At 38.6% G+C, this 26,942-nt stretch overlaps 2 protein-coding genes across 4 annotated transcripts in view; one reads left to right on the plus strand and one right to left on the minus strand.

Annotated features, from left to right (window-relative positions):
• Positions 1-10,140, minus strand: part of Yeti (yeti) — a 79,264-nt gene extending 69,124 nt beyond the window's left edge. Inside the window, exons 1-2 of one of the 2 annotated variants that reach the window (XM_067136129.2) lie at positions 10,122-10,140; positions 9,585-9,667 (exon numbers count right to left, since the gene is read on the minus strand). In XM_067136129.2, coding sequence (XP_066992230.2) covers positions 9,585-9,645 — 61 coding nt within the window. In that variant the 5' untranslated portion in view covers positions 9,646-9,667; positions 10,122-10,140. Of the gene's footprint in view, positions 1-9,584; positions 9,668-9,769; positions 9,899-10,121 lie in introns of those variants that run through there. The other variant, XM_067136128.2, reaches the window with a different exon arrangement.
• Positions 10,141-10,274: 134 nt separating this feature from the next.
• On the plus strand, positions 10,275-26,560 carry LOC136872905 (transmembrane protein 170A). 2 transcript variants are annotated; one of them, XM_067146671.2, is made up of 4 exons: positions 10,275-10,390; positions 10,652-10,850; positions 10,936-11,041; positions 22,463-26,560. In XM_067146671.2, exons 2-4 carry the CDS (start codon positions 10,775-10,777, stop codon positions 22,656-22,658), a joined length of 378 nt encoding a protein of 125 aa, XP_067002772.1. In that variant the 5' UTR covers positions 10,275-10,390; positions 10,652-10,774; the 3' UTR covers positions 22,659-26,560. The 2 variants fall into 2 exon arrangements, with proteins under 2 accessions (XP_067002772.1, XP_067002771.1); XM_067146670.2 differs by having other exon boundaries at positions 10,291-10,510.
• Positions 26,561-26,942: the final 382 nt, after the last annotated feature.

Raw genomic sequence — 26,942 nt, forward strand, 5'->3', positions numbered from 1 at the left:
GCTGAATGCTGATTATATCTGATCGCGTTTTTGTGTTCTTTGTATCTTGTATGGAAATTATGTTTTGTTTGACCTATGTATGTGGCGTTGCAGTTAGGTTCTTGGCACTTGAGTTCATACACTCCTGACTTTGAGAAAGGGTCCTTTTTGTTTAGGTTGCACCTGCTGAAGTGTGTTATTCGTTTGAAAATCTACTTTTAAACCTTGTTTCTTGAAAATGTTAGCTACTTTGTATGTGTTATCGTTAACATAGTTGAGAACCACGTAGTTTTCTTTGTCGTGTGTGGTGCTTTCCCGGTGACTTTTCTTATGATTATTTAATAGTTTATCTACTGTGCCTGGAGGATGGTTGTTTTCTTTCGCGATTTGTTTAATGATTTGCATCTCTTCATTGAAATCTGTTGTGTTCATTGGTATGGAAATAGCTCTATGTATCGTTGTATTCAGTCCTGCTATTTTGTGTGTGTATGGGTGGTTCGAGTTGTTGTCAATAGTGTGCGACGTCTGAGTGGGCTTTCTGTATACTTTGTAAGATAGGTTGTCATTATTCCTGTTGATTGTGATGTCTAAATAGTTTATTTTCTTGTTATTTTCTGGCTCCATTGTGAAGCTGATGGATTTGTGTAAAGAATTTAAAGTGTTTAATAACTGGTCTGCATTAGTGACATCATTATCATATATGCATATGACGTCATCTACGAATCTGCTCCAATGTAAGATTCCTTTTGAAAGCTGGCCCATTAAGAAGATGTTTTCGAAGTTATTCAGAAAAATGTTTGCTATTAAACCTGATAACGGTGAGCCCATGGCTAACCCTTCTTTCTGGCAATAGATTTTGTCGTTAAATGCAAAGCAATTTTAGCAAGGTTAGTAATTTCTTTGGTTTCTTGTAGAGAGGTGTTTTCTTTAAGAAGGTTTTCGATAATTTTAATGGATTCATCTATTGGTATGTTGGTGTACATGTTAGTGATGTCAAAGGATATCATACGTGTGCTCTCTGTTATTTTAAGTTTATTTAATTCTTTAATTAGTTCTAGGCTGTTTTTAATTGATCTGTCTCCTTTAAGTGAAATTTTCTCTTTTAGAATGATGTTCAGTTGTTTGCTTAAATTGTAACTTGGCGCATCCTTAAAATTTACTACTGGTCTAATGGGACACAGCTCTTTGTGTATTTTGGGCAGGGCTCTTGGTGTGGGGAGTTTAGGATTTTTGATGGTGAGGCTTTCTTTTTCTTGTTTTGTGAAAATTAAGTCTGTTTCCTTGATAGCTTGCTTTATTTGGTTTTGAAATTTATTTGTAGGGTCGCGTTGCAATTCTTGAATACCTTTGTTGTTGATAAATTCTATTGTTTTTTCTATGTATTCGTCTTTCTTCATTATGACTGTTGTGTTACCTTTATCCGCTTTCGTGATGATAAGGTTGTCTTTTTTAATTTTGTTCTTAACTGTTTTCAATGCCGAGTATTGAGTGGCGTAATTTGGTTGTTTAGTGGAATTTTCATGTGCGATTATTTTTAGGGCTTCGTTGGTGGCTACGGTTTTTATTATTTCTCTTTGTAGTGAGGGTATTTTGTTGCAAGCAATTTCTACGTCAGTGATGAGCTGTTTTATGTTGTTTTCGTTATGACGTTCCTGGCAGTTGAATTTGAGACCTTTCTCTAGCAGATTTATTTCATTCTTTGAAAAGGTAGTGTCTGACCTGTTAATTAATCTAGGGTGAAAATTCAGCGTTTTCTGGACTTTTCTGTTTAATCATTAGGTTATGTATTTTATTGTCAATGACCTTCTGTTTCCGGATTGCTTCCTTTTTAATGTAATCGTGTAAAAAGTTGGATGTCCATTGTGTGCGGTGTCAGAAGTTGCTTAGGTTTAACTGGATGCGTAGAATTTGTTTATTGAATTGCTGTTTCTTTATGTACGCGAATTCCCCCCTATTCGCTCTACTCACATAATATCTGACAACACCTACCCATTAAATTGCTTCCATTGTAATAATAATAATAATAATAATAATAATAATAATAATAATAATAATAATAACGTCCCTTACTTAATTCACCTAAAAATTATTAATTATTATTAATTTGCATTCATCCATACTACATAAAGGTACATTTAACACGGAAAAGGTCAATAACATCTCTCCCCTCTCCAATGTTGATGGAAGGTAAATTGCTTTTTTCATAATAATAATAATAATAATAATAATAATAATAATAATAATAATAATAATAATAATACCGTTCCTTACTTTATTCACCTATAAAAAAGTATATATTAAATTCCATTCATCCATATTACATAAAGGTACAATTAACATGAAATAGGTCAGTAACATCTTTCCCCTCTCCAATGTTGATGGAAGGTTCCACAGCACTCCAGCCGCTCTGCCCTACATCTCCCTCCCCTCTCCACTCTATAGTCTACTCGATTTAATCATCCAATAGGAGAGATCCACATGGCTCTACAAGGCCCCTCCCTTTCTTGCCCTCCCCTCTCCACGCGCAGCGTGGCTCACCACAAACTTTCCATGACCACAGTCCTGAAATAGTGTTTGGTGACAACGGACTTAACATCGGCAGTCTAGATAAATACGCAAGTTTTTCATTATATTAATAATTGTATATATTTTATTTTTATCATTACTGTTTCATGTTATCTCTATCATTGACAAGTTTACGCTACGTAAACAATACTGTACATATATAAGCTTGTTTTTAAGTGATTTGATAGAATCTGAGGATGTTCTTGTAGAACGAAACATGTCATTCTTTGTATGTTACTGTGTGTTTTACAGATATGTTTATAGTGTTTTAATTTACATTGTATTTGCTGTGTGTTTGACAGACTGAAAAGCCTTTGTTACATTTACATTACACGTGTATGATCAAGTCGTCAAAATAGGCTTCTGTTTTTAGAAGTTCCCCGAGGATTTGTGAAATGATTCTGTTAAATTCGGATAGCGCATTTTTAATTCCGAAACTTAGACGATTCATTCTATATGTTCCACGATGTATATATATAGTCTGGATTGTAGCACTTTCATCATCAATTTTCAAGTGTAGATATGCTTTGAACAAGTCCAATTTACAAAAATATTTGTAATCACGTAGGCTGTTCTCATTATCAATTCGCCTTATGGGGTAATTTGCAGCAACAAGTTTCTCATTTACCCCACATTTGTAATCAACACATAATCTAACTCCTCCATCTGGCTTGGGAATGACGACCAATTGTGACCCTCAATCACTTGATGATAAAGGAGACATGACCCCAGCTGCTTCTAGTGAGTCCAGCTCCCTTTCAGCTCGTTCACGAAGTGCATAGCGAACATCCTGTTCTCGTGTAAATACTGGTTTAGCTCCTTCATGCAACTCTAACTTTACTTCAAATTTTGGAACACGACCAATTCTCTCTTCAAAAACATCAGGAAATTCATTAATTATTTCATCAACTGAAAAGATAGTGTTTACTGGATATGACATGAGTGGAGTTTCCTTGCTAGCATCTATTTCCTTTGATTCAATACCAAGTCTCCTAATCCATAATCTTCCAAGTAATGCCGAATAGCCCTTAGGGACAATATATATATCATCTTGGATTTCCTTGTCTTTATATAGGCTACAGGTGAGACTGTTACCTTTCCCATAGGTGTGATAATATTGGCTGAATATGAACGAAAGGCAATTTCAGACTGTTGTAAGGGTAAACCTAGATCCAATTAAATGCATCTTACGGAAGCAGAGTAAAACATGCACCAGAGTCAACTTCAAAACACTGTGTCTTATTGTTTAGTGATACAGTAACTATCAGAGTCAGAACTTACTTCAAATAATTCTACATGTGATGGAGAAAAAGTAGGTTCTGCTTTACTCGCACCGTACGAATGATCCTGTGTATCAAATGGGATAACTAAAATTGATTTAGTTGAGCTGGAACTATCTGCTTTTGATTTGGAATTTCACATTAGACTGGTGATACACACCTTGGCGAGATGACCTTCTCTTCCACAAAATTCACATCTAATATCATACCTACTAACTCGGCATTCTGACACGATGATTCAGCTTAGCACATTGGAAACAGAGGTTATCAATTCCTAATCTTCTGAAATTAGGTCCGATTCTTCCACTAGAGAGAGAACGTTGACCATATCGGATACTTTGATTCGGTGAACGTGTGTTGCATGGATGGTCAGGGCTCAACGAATGGTTACCCTTGCTATAAATAGGGCTCGGAGAACGATAAAAAAAAACTGTGATCCCGCCGAGAGCGGTGATCTGAGCCAGCAGTAACCTTATATGTATCGCTGTTGTCAAATTCAGATGCTGACGAAGAGGCTTGTCTGGTTAATTCCCTACTTTCAATTCTAGATGTTTCCAATAATGTTGCCTTAGCTAAGATTTCATCAAAAGTGGTGACATTAGACTGCAGTAGCTGTTTGCGTAACCAACTGTCCCATAAACCTCTTATGAACCGGGCTCTTAGAAAAATATCCGAAATTGAAACTGTACAATAACATTGGCACTTGACTGTGAATTCGCACTCAGCTAAATTGCGTTGAAGAGTTGCGACAAAATCGGCAATAGACTGTCCCTCTTTCCGATAGACATTTCAAAAATAATGCTGAGAATGGCTCTTTTCTTGGGAACAAGCATTTGGCTGAACAGTTTAACCAGATCTGTAAATGACTGTGTTCTGATTGATTTTTCTGGGCCTAGAAATGCAGATAGACTGTTGTAATGCACAGAACCTATAGAGCCGCATAGTAGCTGTGCTTTCTTTTCCTCATCTATGGTATTTTACATCGCTACGTAATTTTCAAACCTCTCCATATAGCATGCCAATTTTTCCTTCCTAGAATCAATATTTTCAAATGGTTGTAATGCTTGAAAAGTTTACCGGAATGCGAGACTTCTCTTCCTGATTCTCTTTGGAATGTTGTTATAAACTGAGTAAGCAGGGTTTGTTGTTGTCGGTTGAATGCATTTAATAGTTTAGCAAATTGTTCTGAATCCATTCTTCTGAGTGTAACCTAATTGTGTCAAAACAGCGGTATATATTTTCGGTGGTCGATTGACAGTACTGTGCAGGATATTAGCAATACTTATTTATACTTTCACCTCGTCGCCAACTGTTAAGTCCAATGAGAAGAACAGCTGTTCTCTCCAGAGAGTTACCAGCGCACTCAATGTATTTTTAAAAATGCACTACAGACACTTAATTATGTTTCATTTCTGCTTCTGATCAATTGTGACAAGACCTTTTATTTAAATTGAGAATCTTCCTACTCTAAGTAGTTCTCAGGAGTTTCAAGATTCCATCTTGAGTAAAATAATTGTCGTTCTAATTGTGACTGTCATATTTACTCTATATGTGGTTCAACCTTTGTATAACATTTCATTTATGACAAGACTTTTTATTTATTTGAGAATCTTACAGCTCTAAGTCAAACTCAATACTTTCGAAGTTCTAACTTGAGTGAAAAGGATTATACTGTGTTAAGTGTCGTGCTAATCGTGACTTCAAGATTTTGAAATTGTGATTATTTGAAGTTTTATTCTCCAGATACTTTTAGGGGCATCATAAGTCCCATATTAAGAGTGTTTATATGTGCACATTGATTTAATGATGATATGTATATTTACGATTGCCTGTTCTCATATGTGGCTGAAGATGATGCTCACCAGTGTCGAAACTAGTTCCAAGTAAATGTTATAACTTATTTGGTTTAATATTAGTATTGAAAAGGCGAATTTTTAGTTTTACTTATCTATTATTCTCAGTTCCATACGGACTTAAAAATTCTTAAATTTGGCCAATAAGAACACAGAAAGTTGCATTTTTTTATTTTCAGGCTGTTCCATTTAATTCTTATGTAAAAGTAAGAATACTTTTTGGGGCAGGTTGGTGAGTCCCTGGCAACCATTGAGAAAGGATCTCTCTTCTCTCCTAGTCCACTTCAGGTATCATAAAACATCTTTCTATGATTCCAACATCTGAACCAACTACCAATTACCACCAGGATATCTCATTGTCTTTAAGTATCACCCCATATCACTTTTGCATGATACGAACAAGCTAATAAAGTGTAACCTACTATTTGCAATTAAACAATTTAAACTGTGCAAAGACAGAATAGGTAACCTCCTTCATCATCATCATGAATGTCTCACTTCAGTCGCCCGGGTGTGGTTAACAAAACTCCTCCACTCTTTTCTGTTCTTCCACTTTTCCTGCCCCATTACTTCCGTCACATCCAATCCAGCTTCTCTGATGTCCTTCCAAATCTGGTCCATCCACCTTCTCGGTCTTCCAACTGGTCTCTTTCCCTTAACTTCTCTTTCCAAATCCCTTCTTGCTACCCGTTCCTTTTCCATTCTTTTTACACGTCCGAACAATCTCAGTCTTGCTTTCTCTATTTTCTGTACTGTACGCGCACTTTTTAGTGATAGATTTTTGTACTCGGATGAGGAGTAAGGAGGGAGCACTGCCAGTTCCGGGAATACTGCCAACTGAATGGAAATTAAATCTGAATTGAATCGATAATATGATCGATCGATATGAATTTTCTAAACCTTTATTATCTTACGCCAACAACTGTGTCTCACACACAATATATAATACTATATAGGGCCTAACATTTCTCGATGCGAAACGTGTTCCTAGCATGAATTCTATAGTTTGGCTTTGCTGTGTAAACAACAATAGTACGAGCACGTAAAGTGTACGCCAGATGTCGCACAGCGATCATAAGCGATTTTTAATTTGTGTTTCAAAGGTTGACAATACGAATCTCAAAGATAACCGAAGTCGACCGATTCAGCACAAGGGTATAAATCTATCGCTAAAAAGTGCGCAGATAATACTAACAGTTCTATATTTAGCTCTTCTCTGATTTTAATATTTTGAATTCTGTCTCTTCTTGTCTTTTTAACCGATGTTCTTAAAAATTTCATTTTTGCTGCTTGGATCTTACTATCTTGTCTCTTATTAGTTACCAGCGTTTCTAGTCTGTACGTTACAAGTGGTATGAAATATTGTTTACATAATGTTAATTTCATTCTCTTGGGTACTTTGTCATCCCATAAAAGCTCTCTGACTTGATGATAAAATGTTCTACAGTACCTTTACTTAGTCTGTTATTAATTTCAGGGGTAATTTCATTACTTCCATTAATCATGCTACCCAGATATGTAAACTGTTCAACATTCTCTAACCGTTCTCCATCTATGTTCACTTGGTTTCTCTTTTTCTCTTTTCCACAGTGCATGACTACAGTTTTCTTTTTACTAATTACCATTCCATACTCCTTCAGATTTTCATTCCAAATGTCCAGTCCCCCTTTGTACTTGTCTAGTCCCCCTTTGTACTTCCTTTTCTCGCCTTCACCAAATCACCAGATCATCTGCAAATACCAAAGCATTCACTTCATGACCACTGATACTCTGTTTTACAACTTTTACGATTTTATCCAAGCGCGATTGCACTGTCATTTGTTTCTCTCTCGCTTGCTTCTCGCGAAGGACTTGATCGTGCGGTGGACAGAGCTGCCAACTGTTCATATAAAGAACTAGTCCTAGTGCAGCAGCGCTACTTTTATTTACGAATCTCATTAACACAGCGGCGCTACGTTTATTTACGAATCTCGTTACAGTAGGTTAGTGACAAAGCCATTGGTCTGGATTGGTTAGACCATTGGTCAGCGACAAAGCTTTTGGTCTGGATTGGTTAGACCATTGGTCTGGATCAAGCAAAGGGGGTTAGAAGCCGCAAAGCAGCCCTAGGCCTCTAGTATCCCACGTGACACCTCCATTGGTCTGTGTATTTATTGTGCACGGGTTGGTAACGGAACTGCTAGGAGTGACGTCATATCCCATAGTGTCTCACCCAATGGAAATGCTGGTACGTACTTAGGCAATGGACTATGGCGCGTGATAACTTCTATTAGGTTATAAAAGCAAAATTACTTCTGGGGGATGGCGGGTGGGTTCTTAACTGTCGCAGTGAACACATCGCTCCTCCACAAGGTATTCCACTTAAGATTTCCAACATATTACATCCTTATAATGCTATAAAAGTAATGTAAGTCTTACTGAATTTCTACCTAAACAATAAAGGTGACACTGCACTTCCTTGCTTGAGACCTTTTTTTCTGTGTGTGTATAAAATGTTTCAGAGTCACCACTCCTGACTCATACACTGCTTTTACTCTCGTGATACAACATTTTTATCTTGTTAATTAATGATTTTTGTCCATTCTTTTTCAGTAGGCACTCCCATAGGCTACATGTTTTCTCTTAACTGTATCACAAGCTTTTTGCAAATCCAAAAATACGAAGATGATTTCCTTGTTCTTTTCTAGATTTTTTCCATTATCGTTCGTACTGTAAATATCAAGTCTATTGTTGATCTATTTGGTTTAAAGCCATATTGTTCTTCCTCTGTGTTTCTATCATATCCCTCAGTCTTTTGTCTACGACTTTCTCCATTATTTTTAGCCCATGTGATAATAGGGTTATACCTCTTTAATTTTCACATTTCTTCCTATTTCCTTTCTTGAACAATGGTACAGTGCTTCCTTGTTAACTTACAAGTGCTAATTCTAATAGTAAATCTCTAGGCGCAAGTGACAGCCTTCTCAAGAGTCATACGTGACTAACCTTCCACCCACAATATTAGTTACTGTATGTTATGGATAGAGCTGTAATTCAATGGCTTCCTCAAGAAACCCCTACTCTAGGGACGCCAGGACCTTGACGTCTGTGTGGGGGCTGGTGTCCTTTGTTGATCCCGAGGGTTGTGCCTGCTCAGGGTTACCCAGGCTGGATTTGCATAAGAGTAGGGACAGACTAACATGATGTCCCCCGAGTTGCCTGAAAGGTCTCTGTTCTTTTTTCTTCATTTCCATTTCTTTCCTTCTTATCCTAACCTGATTTTTCAATTCTCTTACTGTCTAGCCAGCCTCTCTGACTCGGGTAACCCCTGTGGGTGGGGGCTGTAGAGTGGTGCCCACAGTGCCCCTGCCTGTCGTGGGAGGCGACTGGGGGAGCCCTAGGGGCTCTTAGCTTGAGAGCATATTGGTGACCTTGGTGCCTTTGCCTTGTTCTTTTCTGACCCTGACAACGTTGAAGCATTTGTGGCCAGGGGAGTCTTTCATTTTCACGCCCTTAGTGGCCCGTTTTTATTTTTCGAGGTGTTGGACCCCGTAAGTTTTTTCCCCTACGATTAGTGTTGTTAGTTAATAGAGAATGGTTGCCAAGGTGTAACCTACTTCCTCCTAAAACAATCACCACCACCCCCACTTCAAGATTCCTTCCCTCTGATTAGTGTTGATAAAGGATGGCTGCCTAGTTATACTTCCTCTTAATCACCATCACCACCACTTCCTCAAGAAAACCAAACAATTGTTTATTTATTCTCTGAAAAGCATGTAGAACTGGTAAACTGTAACATTAACGCCAAACAACATTCTACAAAATGCAAATGTTAACCGGTATAGGTAAAGACCACAATTTTGGAGCCGGTCAAAATGCCCCCCCCCCCCGATTAGATATTACAGCGTGCAAAAGATAACAGTCTTACCTGATGGAACGTAGTCTTCATCACTCTCATCACTGTCTGAAGGCAATTCCCTTTCATCCATGATTTTCAACGGGATGATTCAACTGTATAAATACCAAAAGAGTAATTAGACGACTTACAAAACGTGCCTGAGCGAGAAAAATAATTCTAACCTTAATGAGCCACTATTTATGTAATTCACGCACACAAGCAAGTTCAGTAGTCGGCATACAGAATAATAATATAATCTTCACATAATCCATCAAATTTGTACGAAAATACTGGAATAAAGAGGAAACAAATGTAAAACGCAACCCGCATAAAGCGAATACACCAACTGCAGCATCTACTAGACGAAAAATTACCATCTATCTACTTGACAATAAAATAAGTTGGTCATTCTGTGCGAACAGGTCCGAATTTTGTACATCATTATTCCGATCAAAAGTTATTTTCTTTTCTCAGTGTGTCCTTTAAGGTCGTTTATCAAACGATTTATGAGATTCGTTACCTAAATACTGAAGCCAAAAATTTGTAAAGTTGAATAGGCTACATTACCCAAGCTTTAGGAAGTTTCACGTCAAAGTGGTGGGTTGTAAAGAGAGGGTAGGTAGGTATATTACCTTCACGCTTTACCTCCTTCCTTCTTTTTTTTTTTTTTTTACTCGGTCGATGCTCTGTAGGCGCCCACTACTACTCTATTGTTTCTAAGAAAATGGTGGAAGTAATGTAGCAAATACTGTAGTTAAAATAATGTTTTCTGTAGTTTTATGATTATAACTGAGCTTCGTGCTTAGCAAATATTGGATAATGTTTACCTTAGGAAGGTAAATGCGACGACATGCATATGTGCTGCCAAAGTCGGTTCATTTGTATCTAAACATATGTTTAATTATCAGTGACATTCTGTGATCAAGAGGTCAAACTCGAATTGTCTCTTATTTATGGTAAAATATAGATTGTGGCAAAGAAATGATTTTATACTAAATGAGCTGGATTCGTTACCTAAATACTCTTGAGCTTCTTGTACTCTTTAGGAGTTACTTTTTAAATGTCTTTAGGTTTTACATTTCTTACTGTTTTTACAGAAATGTATTGCTCTTCAAGAGTTATCACAATGGAACTATTAGAAAGAAGTGTATACGATACTTAACTGAACTAAACTTGAAGTAGGCCTACATATTTCAGGATTGGAATTGCACCCTTCCAGAATGTCTCATGACTCAGGCGAGTTGGAAACTGATGTAAAAGTTTTGGCAACTTCTGATCCTTTGAAGACCTTCGGAGGTATATAATAGTGGTAGTTTAGGAAATAGTAATGTGACTTTGTAAACTTTTATTGGAAAACGGATATTTCTGTTTATTGTTACAGAAATGTGGTACCAGATATTTTTGTGGGCTTTGTTTTCCTCAATATTCGTGCATGTTATTGCTGCTGCTGTCGCCTTTGCAACTCTTAGGAAACATGTGTACGGCAAGTAAGTGCAATATTGGAAAATAGTTATACTGTTGACTGTCATGTTTATCATAATTTTGGTTATAGGTTACAGTCTACTGAAGGGGGTGCATGATCAGGAAGGAGAAAATCATGGAAAAATAATGTAAAACGATACCTTAAGTAGCAGAGATGTCAGATTCTTCTTTTATGCTCACAAGGGACCGACCAGTCCACCCCTAACAGTAATTTTATTTATATATTATAAAAAAATGAAAACGAATTATTTCAATCTGGGAAATGCAACCATTTTGTATATTCCTATTAGCTAGAGCAGATTGCTTTAGTCTCTGATATACTTTACCGGGCGAGTTGGCTGTGCGGTTAGGGGCGCGCAGCTGTGAGTTTGCATCCGGGAGATAGTGGGTTCGAACCCCACTGGCGGCAGCCCTGAAGATGGTTTTCCTGGTTTCCCATTTCCACACCAGGCAAATGCTGACCTTAGTTAAGACCACGGCCACTTCCTTCCCACTCCTAGGCTTTTCCTATCCCATCGTCGCCATAAGCCCTGTCTGTGTCGGTGCGGCGTAAAGCACGTTGTAAAAAAAAAATTATACTGTAGGCCTAGATGTGTGGCCAGAGGGCTGTCGCATTCTGTGAAAGTAGCTAATCCACAAAGTTTGAAAGTTCCATGGCATGTGTCTGGTACATCCACAATAAAAAATCTAGACCATTGGTAGCATTATTAGAGGAAGTAGAATTTATGCAAATCTTACTTAGAATTCCTTTTAGAGGAGAGATGTGTTCACTACAATGTTCTGGAACCCACCATCCCACCCCTGGAAGTGCATTTACTTTTATAACCTAATAGAGAGCAGCACTCGCCATTGTCCATTGCTGAAGTAGCTACTTGCACTCCTATTGGCCAGTGTAATGTCGGATGCGACGTCATTCCCGTCAATCATAATAATTAGATTCTATTACCACACCTCGGCAGAATAAAAGCAAAAGTAAATAGAACATGTAAAGGGAACAATGTGGAATACAGGATAGGAATAATTTTACTTACCTTAATTTAGTGGAGGGTACTGCACCGTAGCAGCGATAAGGAATCAACAATAATATCAATATAAATGGTCCGTTATTGGACATTATAAATTTTCCAGCTAACTCATTCCTGTTTGCCAACGTTTCACCCTCGTGTGCTAGTTTGGGCTCATCAGTTGGTACCTAGCACACCCACCAAGATGCATGGCTAGTGCATGCCGTGGAGGTCACTGCGTAGGCTACCTAGAGCCACCGGCAGTGCCAATGCACTATGAGAGACTTTGTCTCATTACCAAAAATTGATGCCTGCTTGGCCATCAGATGATATAGATGTTAATTCCCGTAGGGAACCTGAAATTTTTGTCCCAAATGAGTAAATTTATAATACCAATATAAATGGTCTGTTATTGGCATTCGGGACAATAATTTCAGGTTCCCTATGGGAATCAACATCTATATCAAGGAATCAACAGTCGACTGATATTGGTGGGGACGTGTTGAATCGAACATAGAATGCTCTGCTATTACCCTAGGCCAGATAGATTGTTCCGTTATCACTCTGGTACAATGTGTGTTTTGAAAAAAAAAAGTTAGGCTTATAATTCATCTTTCCACCACTATACCCTATAGAATGTGCTGTAATCGCCCCATGCAAATCTCAATGATGAAAAAATGTATTGCTGTTCTAATTCAACTTTCCACTGTTAGCCCGCATAGAATGTACCGGTATCACTCTAACCCTACCCTAACCAGTGCAGATGAACGGTGTTTGCACACTGAAACTAGAGACCTAAGGTTGCATCTAACCTGGAGGCTTACGCCCCTAGACCCTCTTTGCTTGCCCCCATATCACTGGTCTTGTCCAGGCCCTACCCTAACCTAACCAGACCAATGGTTTTGTCTACCCGTACCCTAACCAATCTAGAGCAATGGTTTTGTCCGGGCCCTACCGTAACCAGTCCAGTCCACTGGTGTTTACTATACGCGCACTTTTTCTTGAGCCCGATTTTTATGGGGTGAGGAGCATGGAAGGAGTGCTGCCAGTTCCGGTTATACTGCCAACTGGATGGAAATGAAATCTGAAATGAATCGATAATATGATCGATCGATATGAATTTTCTAAACATTTATTATCTTACGTCAACAATTGTGTCACACATACATTATTTAACATTATATAACATTTCTCAATGCGAATCTTGTTACTAGCATGAATTATATAGTTTGGCTTTGCTGTGTAAACAACAACAGTACTAGTTTGCAAAGTGTACGCCAAATGTCGCACAGCGATGAATAAGCGATTCATAGTTTGTGTTTCAAAGGTTGCTGATATGGATGTCGAAGATAACCGAGGTCTACCGGTAGGATAGTCGGCTATGTGGGAAACGACATGGAAAGATATGTGATTGTAGCGGGAGATCTGAATTTGCCAGATGTCAATTGGGAAGGAAATGCGAACGACTGGAAGCATGACCAACAAATGGCAAATAAGTTAATATGGGAAGGGCAGCTGATTCAGAAAGTGATGGAACCAACCAGAGGGAAAAATATCCTGGATGTCGTGGTGATAAAACCAGATGAGCTGTATAGGGAAACTGAAGTAATAGATGGTATCAGTGATCATGAAGCTGTTTTTGTCGTAGTTCAAAATAAATGTGATTGAAAGGAAGGTCTTAAAAGTAGGACTGTTTGGCTGATAAAGCAGGCATGAGGCAGTTTCTAAAAAGTAACTATGATCGGTGGAAAACGGTAAATAAAAATGTAAACAGACTCTGGGATGGGTTTAAAGAAATTGTTGAGGAATGCAAAAACAGGTTTGTACCTTTAAGGGTGGTAAGGAATGGTAAAGACCCACCTTATTATAATAGAGAAATAAAGAGACTAAGAAGGAGGTGCAGACTGGAAAGAAATAGGGTTAGAAATGGCTGTGGAAGTAAGGAGAAATTGAAGGAACTCACTAGAAAATTGAATCTAGCAAAGAAGGCAGCTAAGGATAACATGATGGCAAGCATAATTGGCAGTCATACAAATTTTAGTGAAAAATGGAAGGGATGTATAGGTATTTTAAGGCAGAAATAGGTTCCAAGAAGGACATTCCAAGGAATAATTAATGAACAAGGGGAGTGTGTATGTGAGGATCTTCAAAAGGCAGAAGTATTCAGTCAGCAGTATGTAAAGATTGTTGGTTACAAGGATGATGTCGAGATAGAGGAGGAAACTAAGGCCAGAGAAGTAATAAAATTTACATATGATACAATGACATTTACAATAAGATACAAAAGTTGAAAACTAGAAAAGCGGCTGGAATTGATCAGATTTCTGGGGATATACTAAAGACAATGGGTTGGGATATAGTACCATATCTGAAGTACTTATTTGATTATTGTTTGGTCGGAGGAACTATACCAGATGAATGGAGAGTTGCTATAGTAGCCCCTGTGTATAAAGGAAAGGGTGATAGACATAAAGCTGAAAATTACAGGCCAGTAACTTTGACATGCATTGTATGTAAGCTTTGGGAAGGCATTCTTTCTGATTATATTAGACATGTTTGTGAAATTAATAACTGATTCGATAGAAGGCAATTCGGTTTTAGGAAAGGTTATTCCACTGAAGCTCAACTTGTAGGATTCCAGCAAGATATAGCAGATATCTTGGATTCTGGAGGTTAAATGGACTGTATCGCGATTGACCTGTCTAAAGCATTTGATAGGGTGGATCATGGGAGACTACTGGCAAAAATGAGTGCAATTGGACTAGACAAAAGAGTGACTGAATGGGTTGCTATATTTCTAGAAAATAGATCTCAGAGAGTTAGAGTAGGTGAAGTTTTGTCTGACCCTGTAATACAGGGCCTCTCAAACGCCCAAAATCTCACGCGTGCAGAGCGAGGCGCAAGAGCTCAGTGCACTGTGCATCGGTGTTGCTCGGCGTGACTCGGATCAACGCTTCGTCTCTGGGCTACTCGGCTAAGCTCGGCTCTACTCGGCTAAACTCAGCCCGGATTTGGCGCGCTACGGCGCAAGTGGGGCAGAGGGAGACAGGCGGAGCGAGCGAGACAGGCGTGAGGAAAGAGAGAGTAAGCGCTATTGCTCCAAATCGAGGAGTGGGGGGGTCTGCACTCTGGTCAACCAAGCCAAGTCGTCTTTTGCACCGTGCACAGTGCATGCACCACGCGCATGCACCCTGAGAGGCCCTGCTGTAATAGTTGAGAGGGGAGTTCCTCAGGGCAGTGTTATCGGACCTTTATGTTTTCTTATATATATAAATCATATGAGTAAAGTAGTGAAATCGGAGGTAAGGCTTTTTGCGGATGATGTTATTCTCTATAGAGTGATAATTAAGTTACAAGATTGTGAGCTACTGCAACGTGACCTCGAAAATGTTGTGAGATGGACAGCAAGCAATGGTATGTTGATAAACGGGGTTAAAAGTCAGGTTGTGAGTTTCACAAATAGGAAAAGTACTCTCAGTTTTAATTACTGCGTTGATGGGGTGAAAGTTCCTTTTGGGGATCTAAGTATCTAGGCGTTAATATAAGGAAAGATCTTCATTGGGGTAATCACATAAATGGGATTGTAAATAAAGGGCACCGATCTCTGCACATGGTTATGAGGGTGTTTAGGGGTTGTAGTAAGGATGTAAAGGAGAGGGCATATAAGTCTCTGGTAAGACCCCAACTAGAGTATGGTTCCAGTGTATGGGACCCTCACCAGGATCCAAAGAAAAGCAGCTCTATTTGTTCTGAGTGATTTCCGACAAAAGAGTAGCGTTACAAAAATGTTGCAATGCTTGGGTTGGGAAGAATTGAGAGAAAGAAGAAGAGCTGCTCGACTAAGTGGTATGTGGAAATTCTAAGTTCCCATGGAGGGAATTAGATATTTTTCCACCAATAGAACAGATTTCTGGGTATGTTCCGAGCTGTCAGCGGAGAGATGGCATGGAATGACATTAGTAGACGAATAATTTTGAATGGCGTTTATAAAAGTAGGAAAGATCACAATATGAAGATGAAGTTGGAATTCAAGAGGACAAACTGGGGCAGATATTCATTTATAGGAAAGGGAGTTAGGGATTGGAATAACTTACCAAGGGAGATGTTCAATAAATTTCCAATTTCTTTGAAATCATTTAGGAAAAGGCTAGGAAAGCAACAGATAGGGAATCTGCCACCTGGGCGACTGCCCTAAATGCAGATCAGTATTGGTTGATTGATTGATTGATTGATTGATTCAGCACTAGGGAGCTCCGGGCTCAAGAAAAAGTGCATGTACAGTACACAGGAAACTAGAGGCTTAGCGCTGCTTTGCGGCTCTAACCTGGTGCCCCCTTTGCTTGTTTCCTTATCACTAGTCTCATCCAGGCCCTACCCTAACCTATCCAGACCAGTGGTCTTGTATTACCAATACTTTAACTTCCATTCTTTCCTCTTCTCCTGGGGGCTTATGCCTCCTCATATTAGTTCCTAAAAAGAGAGGTTGGCAGCCTTGTCGACCTCCTCGAGAAGTAAACAAAAAGCAGTCATTCCGTGCAAGCCAAGGCACTAATGTTGGTGTGCATGGTAGAAAGTATTGGTCTAGACAAATACAGTAGAGAAAATACACGACACTGAGCGAGATATCGAGGGACAGCTACTGGACCTCACTCTAGCGGATAGACCTGAACAGTACTGATTCTCTCATAAGAGCACGTGTATTTTTGTGTGAAGTTTTTGGTGTTATTTATGCGTTTTCAGTGAGTTGACATAAATAAATAGTAGGGTGTGTCATTCCTTGATATCTCCTCTCAACATGAGGGGAAAGGTATGTGCTGTGTTTGGCTGCAGTAATTACGAAGTAGAGAAAAATGCGCGGTCGTTCTTCAGGTTACCTCGTGACAAGAACATGTAAGTAATATTGTGTTTGCATATATATTCTTCCAGTGACAGAGATTTTTATAGTACTTCATAATCTTCTGACCTGCTCGAACCATATTTTAACTGGCATAAAATTTTATTCTATAGTGCAGCAGTTAACCTTCAATACCGATGTGTTGTTGTACGTGTGATCTGTGGGTTTTAAAATGTCACAGAAGCGATTTGGATAAGGTGTACAAGAAAGAAGGGACGTTACGCTTATATAAGAATTATAAGATCTGTTCAGATCATTTCCAGGCCAGCGACTTTAGAAATCCTCGACAATACAGCCAAGGGTATGTTACATTTTTGCTCTAATTGTACGTAAATATTCCTTAAAGCGTCACTATCGACATCATTTTCATACTTTTATTTCTTTATCCCTCTTCTCAGATTAAAGCCGGGATTTTATAGATTATCTTTCTGTTAGTAGGCTTCATGTTAGGAGGAAAATTGTCCAGCTATTAAATGTTAATTCGCCAGGCTGAGTGGCTCAGACGGTTAAGGCTCTGGCCTTCTGACCCCAACTTGGCAGGTTCGATCCTGGCTCAGTCCGGTGGTATTTGAAGGTGCTCAGATACGTCAGCCTCGTGTCGGTAGATTTATTGGCACGTAAAAGAACTCCTGCGGGACTAAGTTCCGGCACCTCGGCGTCTCCAAAAACCGTAAAAGAGTATTTAGTGGGACGTAAAACAAAAAACATTATTATTATTATTATTATTATTATTATTATTATTATTATTATTAAATGTTAATTCATTGCATCATATGTGTAAGGAATGTGCCGATATTTTTATTGACAAGTGTCTTAATGTGATGATACAATGTTTTTAAATGAGAAAAAAGACAAATCCAACCGTAAGAGTTCAGGCAGGAATGCTAAAGCTAAAAATGTAATGCATAAATGAAAGATCAAGCCATTTCATAGCAGTCCATTTCACTTCTTGTTTATATGTCTAATTTCAGTCTTTGAATAATAACCTTTTAAATAATTCTTCATTCATTTATCCAGAATTGCTTTAGCAACTTCGAAGTTAATATCTCAATAACACTTTCTTTCTAGACGTAATTTATTTATCCATTTCCATTGATATTTGAATTTAACGCGATTTGTTCAGGTCAAGTCACTAGGAGCGCCACCATCGAAATTGTCTCCCATTTTAGCAAGGCGAAATCCGTAAGTGTCGCGTATTATCTCTACTGTATTTGGTCTAGAGGCCTGTGGACTGCTTTACAGCTCTAACCTGGGAGGTTCATGCTCCCAGATGCCCTTTGCTTCACCCCTGACTGGTGGTCTAACCCAGTGGTGGCCAACTTCAATCAACGGCCACATTATTTGGTAAAAATATATGCCGTGCCACACAAGTTTATAACATCGTAAGGAAGTAGAAATGATGCAATCTTATGAGTAATTCATTTCAGAGGAGAGATGTGTTCATTGTGATGTCCAGGAACCCACCAGCCCACCCCAGACATTTACTCCATTGCTGAAGTAGCGACTAGCTATTGGCTGATGTAAAATGTGTTGTGACATAATTGCCAGACCATTCCCTGTCATGAGAACATGGGCGCTTTTTGTGCGAGTCCCATATCCAGCCAGCTTGCTGAGTCTGGTGTACCTTCTGTACACCTTAGACATAAGCAAGTGCTGTTATCATATGCTGCAAATCTATGACAGATATTCCACTTCAACCAATCTCTCTGTGCATTTTTCATAACTGGAATTTCCAGTTGTATGCTGCTTATCCAAGGGCAATGTAGCTTGGTGGAATACACTTGGATGTCATTTACACAATGTTTGAAATACTTTTTGAATCTTTGTCTTATAAGAGCACCTACAGTCTGTCTTACCCTGTTTGAGAACCGAAGAAAGCAATCGCTAGCACGTGTATTCTGAAATACTGCCTGTTCCAAAACATTTCTATTTTGTACATTAGACTGTTTCACCTGAGCAATAATCCTCAATATTACAATTTTTTTTTATCACAGAGGAGTTTGATTTTTGCTGTGAGGTTTGTATAGACAGACTGAAAGTAAGGACAACCTAACGTTTCATTTTCTTTTCATTTGTCTCCGTATGAAGATTGGCGATCCAATTGATTATGATAACTCTTGAAACAGCGGCTTGAAAGGTTTCTATGGAAGTTCGTCCATACCAAGGGCACATGTCTTTAAGCCAGGAATTTCTCCGTCTCCCCACAGATCGTTTTTGTTCAATTTTTCCTTCGATTTAGAGAAGTTCATATCTTTCACCTCTTATGTACCTGAGCTTTCATTCCTTGATGAATGTTAGCTCTTTTTTTTCTTATTTAACAAGTTGAGGACTTCCTCATTGGTCTTTTCTACCCAGGATATTCGAAGCATATACAAATAATCACACCAGCCACAGTGCCCTGATTAGATATACAAACTCATCGAAATGACAGCCGCCTGTTTAACAGAAACATAATAAACAACAAATCAAAACAAAAAAATGATCATGCATTAATGGGCAGCAATAAGACTCTCAGTTTAATTGTTCTGTTCCTTTGATAACAGACTGTTCAAGGAGTTCCTCCGCAATGCCATCCAGCTTCCACAGATTTAATCGCAGACTGGGCTGGTTCACACATGGTTTACAATTCTTTTGTGCCAGGAATAAAGAGTTTGTCAAAAGTAGCTGCATTTCAGGACATAAGTTTGAAGTTTTAAAAACAGAGACAGTATTGATCGTAGAGGGTTTGAAATTAATTAGCCTACATGAACATATTTCAGTATATTGTATTTTCATTTTTTTAAATAATAGCTTTCTGCTAACTGTTGAAAATTAAATCACTGACTTGTACTATGAGGACCCGATATAACATGACTTTTATCCGTAGCACAAAATAATGACGACACTTTCACACGTGCGCGTGTGTACTATCTGCGCACTTTTTAGCGATAGATTTGTGTACGGGTTTGAGGAGCAAGGAGGGATCACTTCCGATTCCGTTAGTACTGCCAACTGAATGGAAATGAAATCTGAATTGAATCGATAATATGATCGATCGATATGAATATTCTAAACCTTTGTTATCTTAAGCCAACAACTGTGTCACACACACCATTATATAACATGTCTCGATGCGAATCTTATTCCTAGAGTGAATTCTATAGTTTAGCTTTGCTGTGTGAATAACAACAGTACTAGTACGTAAAGTGTATGCCAGATGTCGCACAGTGATGCATAAGCAATTCATAGTTTGTATTTCAAAAGTTGCCAGTACGAATCTCGCAGATTGCCGAGGTTGACCGATTCAGCACTAGGGTGTAAAGCTATCGCTAAAAAGTGCACAGATAGTACACACTCTGTCACACACACATACACACACTGCACGGATGTTTGCACTTCTAACTAACTAAACAGTATTTGTGATAAACGTTGTGTATTAGTTTTATTCACAAAAAACTTGGAACAAGCAAACTGGACACCTGTTTTGTATCAGCAATCATTGAGCTACTGGGCTCAAGGAACATGTTCGGGAAATGGATCGTCGTTTCCCGCAAATTCTTCCATCAAGTGACTTGCCTCCCTATGTCTGGAAGATGTAACATATTTGTTTGTATATACACGTGGGAAGAATAAGGAATACTTAAATTATGTTGGTAATAGGCTTGTTACATTTCTTCTAAACTATGTAAATTGAGCATTGTTAATTTTTGTGAAGATGTTCATACTTCGACTGTCAAACATGGTGAGACAGACTGTAGTAAGGTGTCTCTTTGGACAGTACTTTGACCTGACATTATCCTGGAACTGCATACTGGCCCAAAAGGCAGCTTAGATGCCTCCATTCATCAGAGGTTTTTCAGGTCCATTGTAAGCCGGTATCCAGAATCAAGTGTGCTCTATGGGACGACTTAAGAGTAGTAGGAAGAGTGCTCTTTATGCCATCTTGGAAGCTGTCCAGTGAACGTCAGCATTACCTTGTTTGCACTGACTCCATGAGCTGATTGCAGTCTGTCGATATGTGCCTCCTGCAACACCCTTTGGTGCAAATCTGCTGGCCAGATTGTGGAAAGTAAGCACCAGAATTACATTTGTGTAGCTTCCAAGCCACGTGAGTAGTGGCTACCAAGGCAGTAGTCACGTTCTCAGCTGAGTACTGGGGGGGGGGGGGGGGAGAGGGGCAGACCACCCCTCTTTCCAATAAGCTGAGAATGATTAAAGAAACAACAAAGGCATGGAAGGCTTCCCTTCGGGTTTCCCAGAGAGAAACGTTGGTATTGTGTTGTCTTCAGACCGTACTCCTGTTTATTGAATGGAGATGACCCCGTGGTATGTACTTGCGGCTGCCATCTGATCAAAGTGCACATCCTTACTGAGTATGTGGACCTGACCAATCTACGCCATAGTTTTAAAATTTCTGAGTACCATCTTCCTTATTCTTCGAGGTGACGAGGAGTCAGCAGGCTGCCTTTTTCAAGGACCCTGGAAGATTACATCCTATTATTGGCAGAGTATTTTGTCTTTTTGTGCTAGAGACGATTATGAAAGGGTGCTGATTCTGCTGGCCTGTAAATAGTATACCATCCAACCCTTGTGCAACATGCATGCTTCATTCTCAGTTTTGTGCTGGCAAGCAGTTAATGGTGTATAAGTGGAATAAAACTGTGAAACATAGTGATTTCTTAATTCAGTTTCACACTGTTTTTTTGTAGTACAGTAAAAATATCTTTGTAACATAAAGACGCTTATGCTGGAAAGGAAAAAATTAAAGTGAATGAAGAACACGAAAAAAATTACGGCTTCTATAAATGTTTTAGAACTAATGTGTAGGACTGAAGTTCATGCTGCGTTCTGTTGTGAAGACCACTGTTGTGAATACACTGTGAATGATGTTAAAGAAACTGGGAGAGATTGCAACCAAGTAGGCCCTCAGTTGATTCAGACAAATGGTCCATTTATGAAAAGTTATTCTTGAAGTTCTTGTCATCAAAAACATAACAAAAAAAATCAGAGTGGGGGAAAACCCACTCACTCTGTTACATCAGAAAAATAATCGATTGCTCCAGTGAAAATTTACATATAAAGAGAAAAAAGACAAAGTGCAGAGAAAAATTAATGTAATGGGGAAGAGTAAATTTAGAAGGAAAATAAATGTGATTCACTCCATGTGGCATGATGTAATTTGAGTTGAAGATGTTAAAAAAAATTGTACATTTCAAAAATATACCGGAAGTCAATACAGAACAAACTCAAACATGAGATTTTTATATTACAGTTATAAAATACATGGAAAATCTGAGATTTCTGAGCTGTGCTCTGAATTCATAACCAATTTTTGTTTGTGCCTGCTACTGGTTTTAGGTCCTTTCGCCTTTGTATTTTGGCAAAGATTTAGTTTGTGTACTTTTTGGAATGTTTGAGCACCATCAGCAGCATTGAACTTTTTATCTGTAATTGTATACTGTATATACACTTTACTTTTCTAAAATTAAATTCAAATGTATAATAGATATAGAGGTCAATTTTAATTTTTATGTTTTCTAATTTTGCAGATTTTTCCCTATATTTATCCTGGTGATGGGCGTCTTGGCTCCACTGACATCGGGTGTAGTGAGCAGTGCAGCCGTGGCCTTTGTGTACCGGGCTTCCAATTATCAGATGGCACCACTGTACGCACTTCTGTGGGGGGTTGGCCAGACTGTGTTGTCTGCATGTATTGGTTTCACACGAATACTTGCTACTTTATAACAAACAGCAGCAGCAGAAACAGAAGCACTGTCACATCGTCTCTCTCTCTTCCTTACTTCTTTCTCGCTCTCATTCAAAGTGATGGACAAAGTGATTCTGTCTGCATGGAGACCCTGTGCCATTGAGGTTTATCATTTTCTCTGTGTTGTGATCCCACTTTCATACAGAATTCTACTGAGCTCTTTCATCTGGCTACAAATTTATTTTCATACCACTTCGTTTTACTTGTTGAGTAGAAATGGCAATCTAGAGAGTTGTTTTTTCCCTAGATAGCTAGCTTGCATTTTTTTTATACATTGGTACTTTTAGTCTCTATGGTTGATTATGTGTTGTATATATTTTGTTTATTCTTTCTGCACTGTTGTTCTACAACCCAAATTTTTTTTCTTTCCAATCTAGGACAAGGAATAATAACAGAAAGTTACTTGTGCTATAAAATAACGAAGATAAGTTTTGTATTGAATTGATCAATTAATTATTTTTGATGTACAATCTCATAGCAATTATCTGATGTTTCTTTGGTTTGCAAGTTCCTGGTACTTGGAAATGGATCTGAAATTTCAGCCAGCAGATTTCATTATCATTCCGATAGAACTGATTATAGTCCTGGACATGTTAATGTATAGTTACTTCATCTCCCAGCTAACCTACCCTCATTTTCACAAGAAACTATGTCCCTAGACATGTTTTGAAGGTGCAAAATCAACAAGGTTGCTACATTTTTCTCAGTATGTGTTTTCTATGACAGTTATATTTCAGAATTACACAGCCACACATCACACATTTCACATTCAAGCAACAACTGAATTCTAAATTCTGCAATGATGTCAGACAGCCTTGCGCTCTACTAAACGGGGTTGTAATATAACTGACCTATATTCTCTATCTCCATATATGTATCAAGACAGCTAGGCAGGCAGTGGAGAGGTCCTTTACAATTTGTTGGGAACAACTATTTCTTAGTAAGTCCATAACTCTATAGTCTGGTGGAATTAGTTGATTATAGCCATCTATTTTATTTTATTTTTGTCTTCGTATCCTGTTGTTTAAATCGGCAATTTCTACCACCAGTGTATCTTACTTTATTGTGTTGGTTAATTCTTATGACTGTTTACAGACAATAATTTTTCTGTAATTGACTGATGTTGAATAGTCTTAAGGAGGAACGAGGTGCTTAATAGCTTTACTACAATGATAATTTGATATATATTTGTGTTCTTTATGTGGTGCTGATAATTTAAAATGAAAGATTCACAGTCTCTTGCTTGGTGGTTACCTACAAGGTTAAATAAGACACTACTTGTGCTGGATTTCTTTTCGCCCCTTCTATTTATTTTCTCCTCACATCATCCCCACAAGCGTGACATGACAAAGTATCATCCGTGTTAAATGATGTGAGATGTACATCATGCGTTACTCTCAGAAACAATGGACTTTTTCGCATTCTGTACATTATTAGTATGTTTTGCCTCGTATAAAATCGACAATTTAAAGTACTGAAGTGATAAAGACTGTCTTCTTTCCTCACAATCCACCACGACTGGAATAGTGACAGCAACGGAATACACTAATGCAGTGTTATGAAGCCAAACAATAATAGACACAATCCACACAAGAGAAAAGAATCATCAAAACTCAAAATATTTAGGTTTATTCACGACCTTAAGTTCAGCTGTGATATGCTTGGTGACCCCCATTGCACAACTGAGTACAGTCAGGGAATGATACAAATAGACCTTCACGAAAATGAGTCTTTTTTAAAATATTAGGCTGTGTGTGTAAGACTATAGTTTTTATAGGTGCGTTTTAACGTAAGAATCGGTCTTACATTCAGGTCATTGTGGTATTATGGCAGCTATAAACGTAGTATGATCATGTTACTGCTAAGTTATTATTCCTTTCCTTGAACCTCTATTGTTATTATTGTGATTGTATGATTTAGAATTTTTTTCAATTCTTTGTGCTTTAGTAAGCAATGAAGTGTTTTTAATGGTACAAATAGGTTTTATAAAAATATAAAAGGAAGTTCTAATTAATGTGACCAAATCTGGGATAAAATGTAAATAGTGAACTTGCCTCGGTAGTATATGGAAATATTATGCTGTGATAATATTACCAAGCCACGTCCCATTTTTATAATTGCTCCCAAGATTTATAATTTGAAAGTGTCATATCAATGTTTCTCTTGCTTCTACATATTACTAGACCTTTCATCACTGTCCAGAGAGGTCATAGAGTAGGAATCCTTAACTGTACTGTAGTAGATTAGTGATCATGATGAAAAACAATCATATGTTTCTCTCTTCTTCTTAGCGTTTTTCCCACGCTACAAGGTGTGCTTTCCTACATGCTGTTCTCCATTTTTGCCGATCAGAGGCATTGTTACGGGATACGTTAATTGATACTGTGTCGTCTCTTAGCCAGTCCAGCCAAGCCACTGTTTCGTGGGCCTTTCATGGGGACAGTTTCCTTTCGTTGAGAGTATAAGGCTATTTTGGCTATAGACTGCTCATTACTGCTCATAAAATGGCCATGCCGACACAGAGAGGCTTATGCATCTTTCTCCTGTATGGGTGCCATTCCCATGATTCCCTTGTATATCTTTTTTTTTTAACGTCATCCAGGCTTGTGAGATCAAGTACCCATCAGAGCATATTGATCACCATGACGTGCAGGATGTTTTCATATTTCACCCAGGCTAAAGGGCTGCTGGGATTGTGACATTCCTGTAGATCTAGGCCTTTAGGTGAATAGGCATTGGGTGATCACACAGGACTTGCCTCCATTTCAGCTAGGCTGCATTGACATACACATGAATGTTAGGAAATGTCACCACCTGCAGAGGTGAGCAGTTAAGGTATTTCAATCAGTTAACTTTGTTTAAATTGTGTTCATTGACCTCTATGGCTCCACCTGTCTAGAGACCATGCCCATGTTCCCCATTTTCTTACCCGTTAATGTGAGTCCATTTTCAGCCAACCTGACTTCCTCTTCCTTGATGTGTTTCTCATGGTTCTACCGTTCTTCACTAGCCAGGAAAATATTGTCGGCTTACAGAATGTGTCCATGGGTTCAGCATTTGAATGTCTCCTGTCATCATGTCCATACAGAGAATGAAATGGAGGGGGCAGGAAGAGAGGAGAACCGTGGTGGACGCTAACATGGATCGGAAAAGGTGGCGAGAGTCCAGCAGGACATCATACCACACTGCTGAAGTTGTGGTTAAGGATCTTTGTCCTGTGAATGTATGTTTCTGACACATTGTGGTATTAGAGCGCATGCAAAACCTAGTCATACGCCTTTTATAGGTACCCCGCTGTGGGCAGGGGACGCAGATGAAGAATACACCCACGGTATCCCCTGCCTGTCGTAAGAGACGACTAAAAGGGGCCCCAGGGGCTCTGAACTTGGGAGCATGGGTTGGCGACCGCTGGGCCTTTAGCTGAGTCCTGGCATTGCTTCCACTTACTTGTGCCAGGCTCCTTACTTTCATCTATCCTGTTCCACCTCCCTTGGTCAACTCTTGTTCTTTTCTGACCCCGATGGTATTAAAGCATTCGAGTCTTTTCATTTTCACGCCCTTCGTGGCCCTTGCCTTCCTTCGTCCGTTCACTTTTTGAAGTGATAGGCCCCTTCTTTTTCTTTTTCTCTCTGTCTACCCCTGTGGGTGGGGGATGCAGACAAAAAGTACACCCACGGTATCCCCTGCCTGCCGTGAGAGGCGACCAAGGGATGATCAAGTTAGAACCATGAAACTACTTGTGATTAGTACCACCATTATAAGTTAAGAACTTCATTTTCCCGTATTGAACTGAGATTCACAATTAGAATTAAAGAAGGTTCAACCTATTCAATACAAAGTGTGTTGTACAAGGTGTTCACAACATGTTATTTATTATTACTAGTACCGGTTTCGACGCTTAATGGCGTCATCATCAGCTAGAAATCACAAAGTGGGCTGGGTACATAACATAAAATTGTATACATGATACATGCATTGCAAAGTACAAATGATTGACTGTTTTTACATTAAGAGCTAGATGAATAATGAGTAAAATATGATGGCATAATATAACACATAGAGGCGTTATAGTCTAATGAGGCAGGTAGGTGGTATTCATCAGACCAATTTTATTGTACAATACCTATCTGCCTCATTAGATTATAACGCCTCTATGCGTTATATTATGCCATCATATTTTACTCATTATTCATCTAGCTGTTAATGTAAAAACAGTCAATCATTTGTACTTTGCAATGCATGTATCATGTATACAATTTTAT

Source organism: Anabrus simplex, chromosome 1, assembly GCF_040414725.1.
Source record: "Anabrus simplex isolate iqAnaSimp1 chromosome 1, ASM4041472v1, whole genome shotgun sequence".
NCBI lineage: Eukaryota > Metazoa > Arthropoda > Insecta > Orthoptera > Tettigoniidae > Anabrus > Anabrus simplex.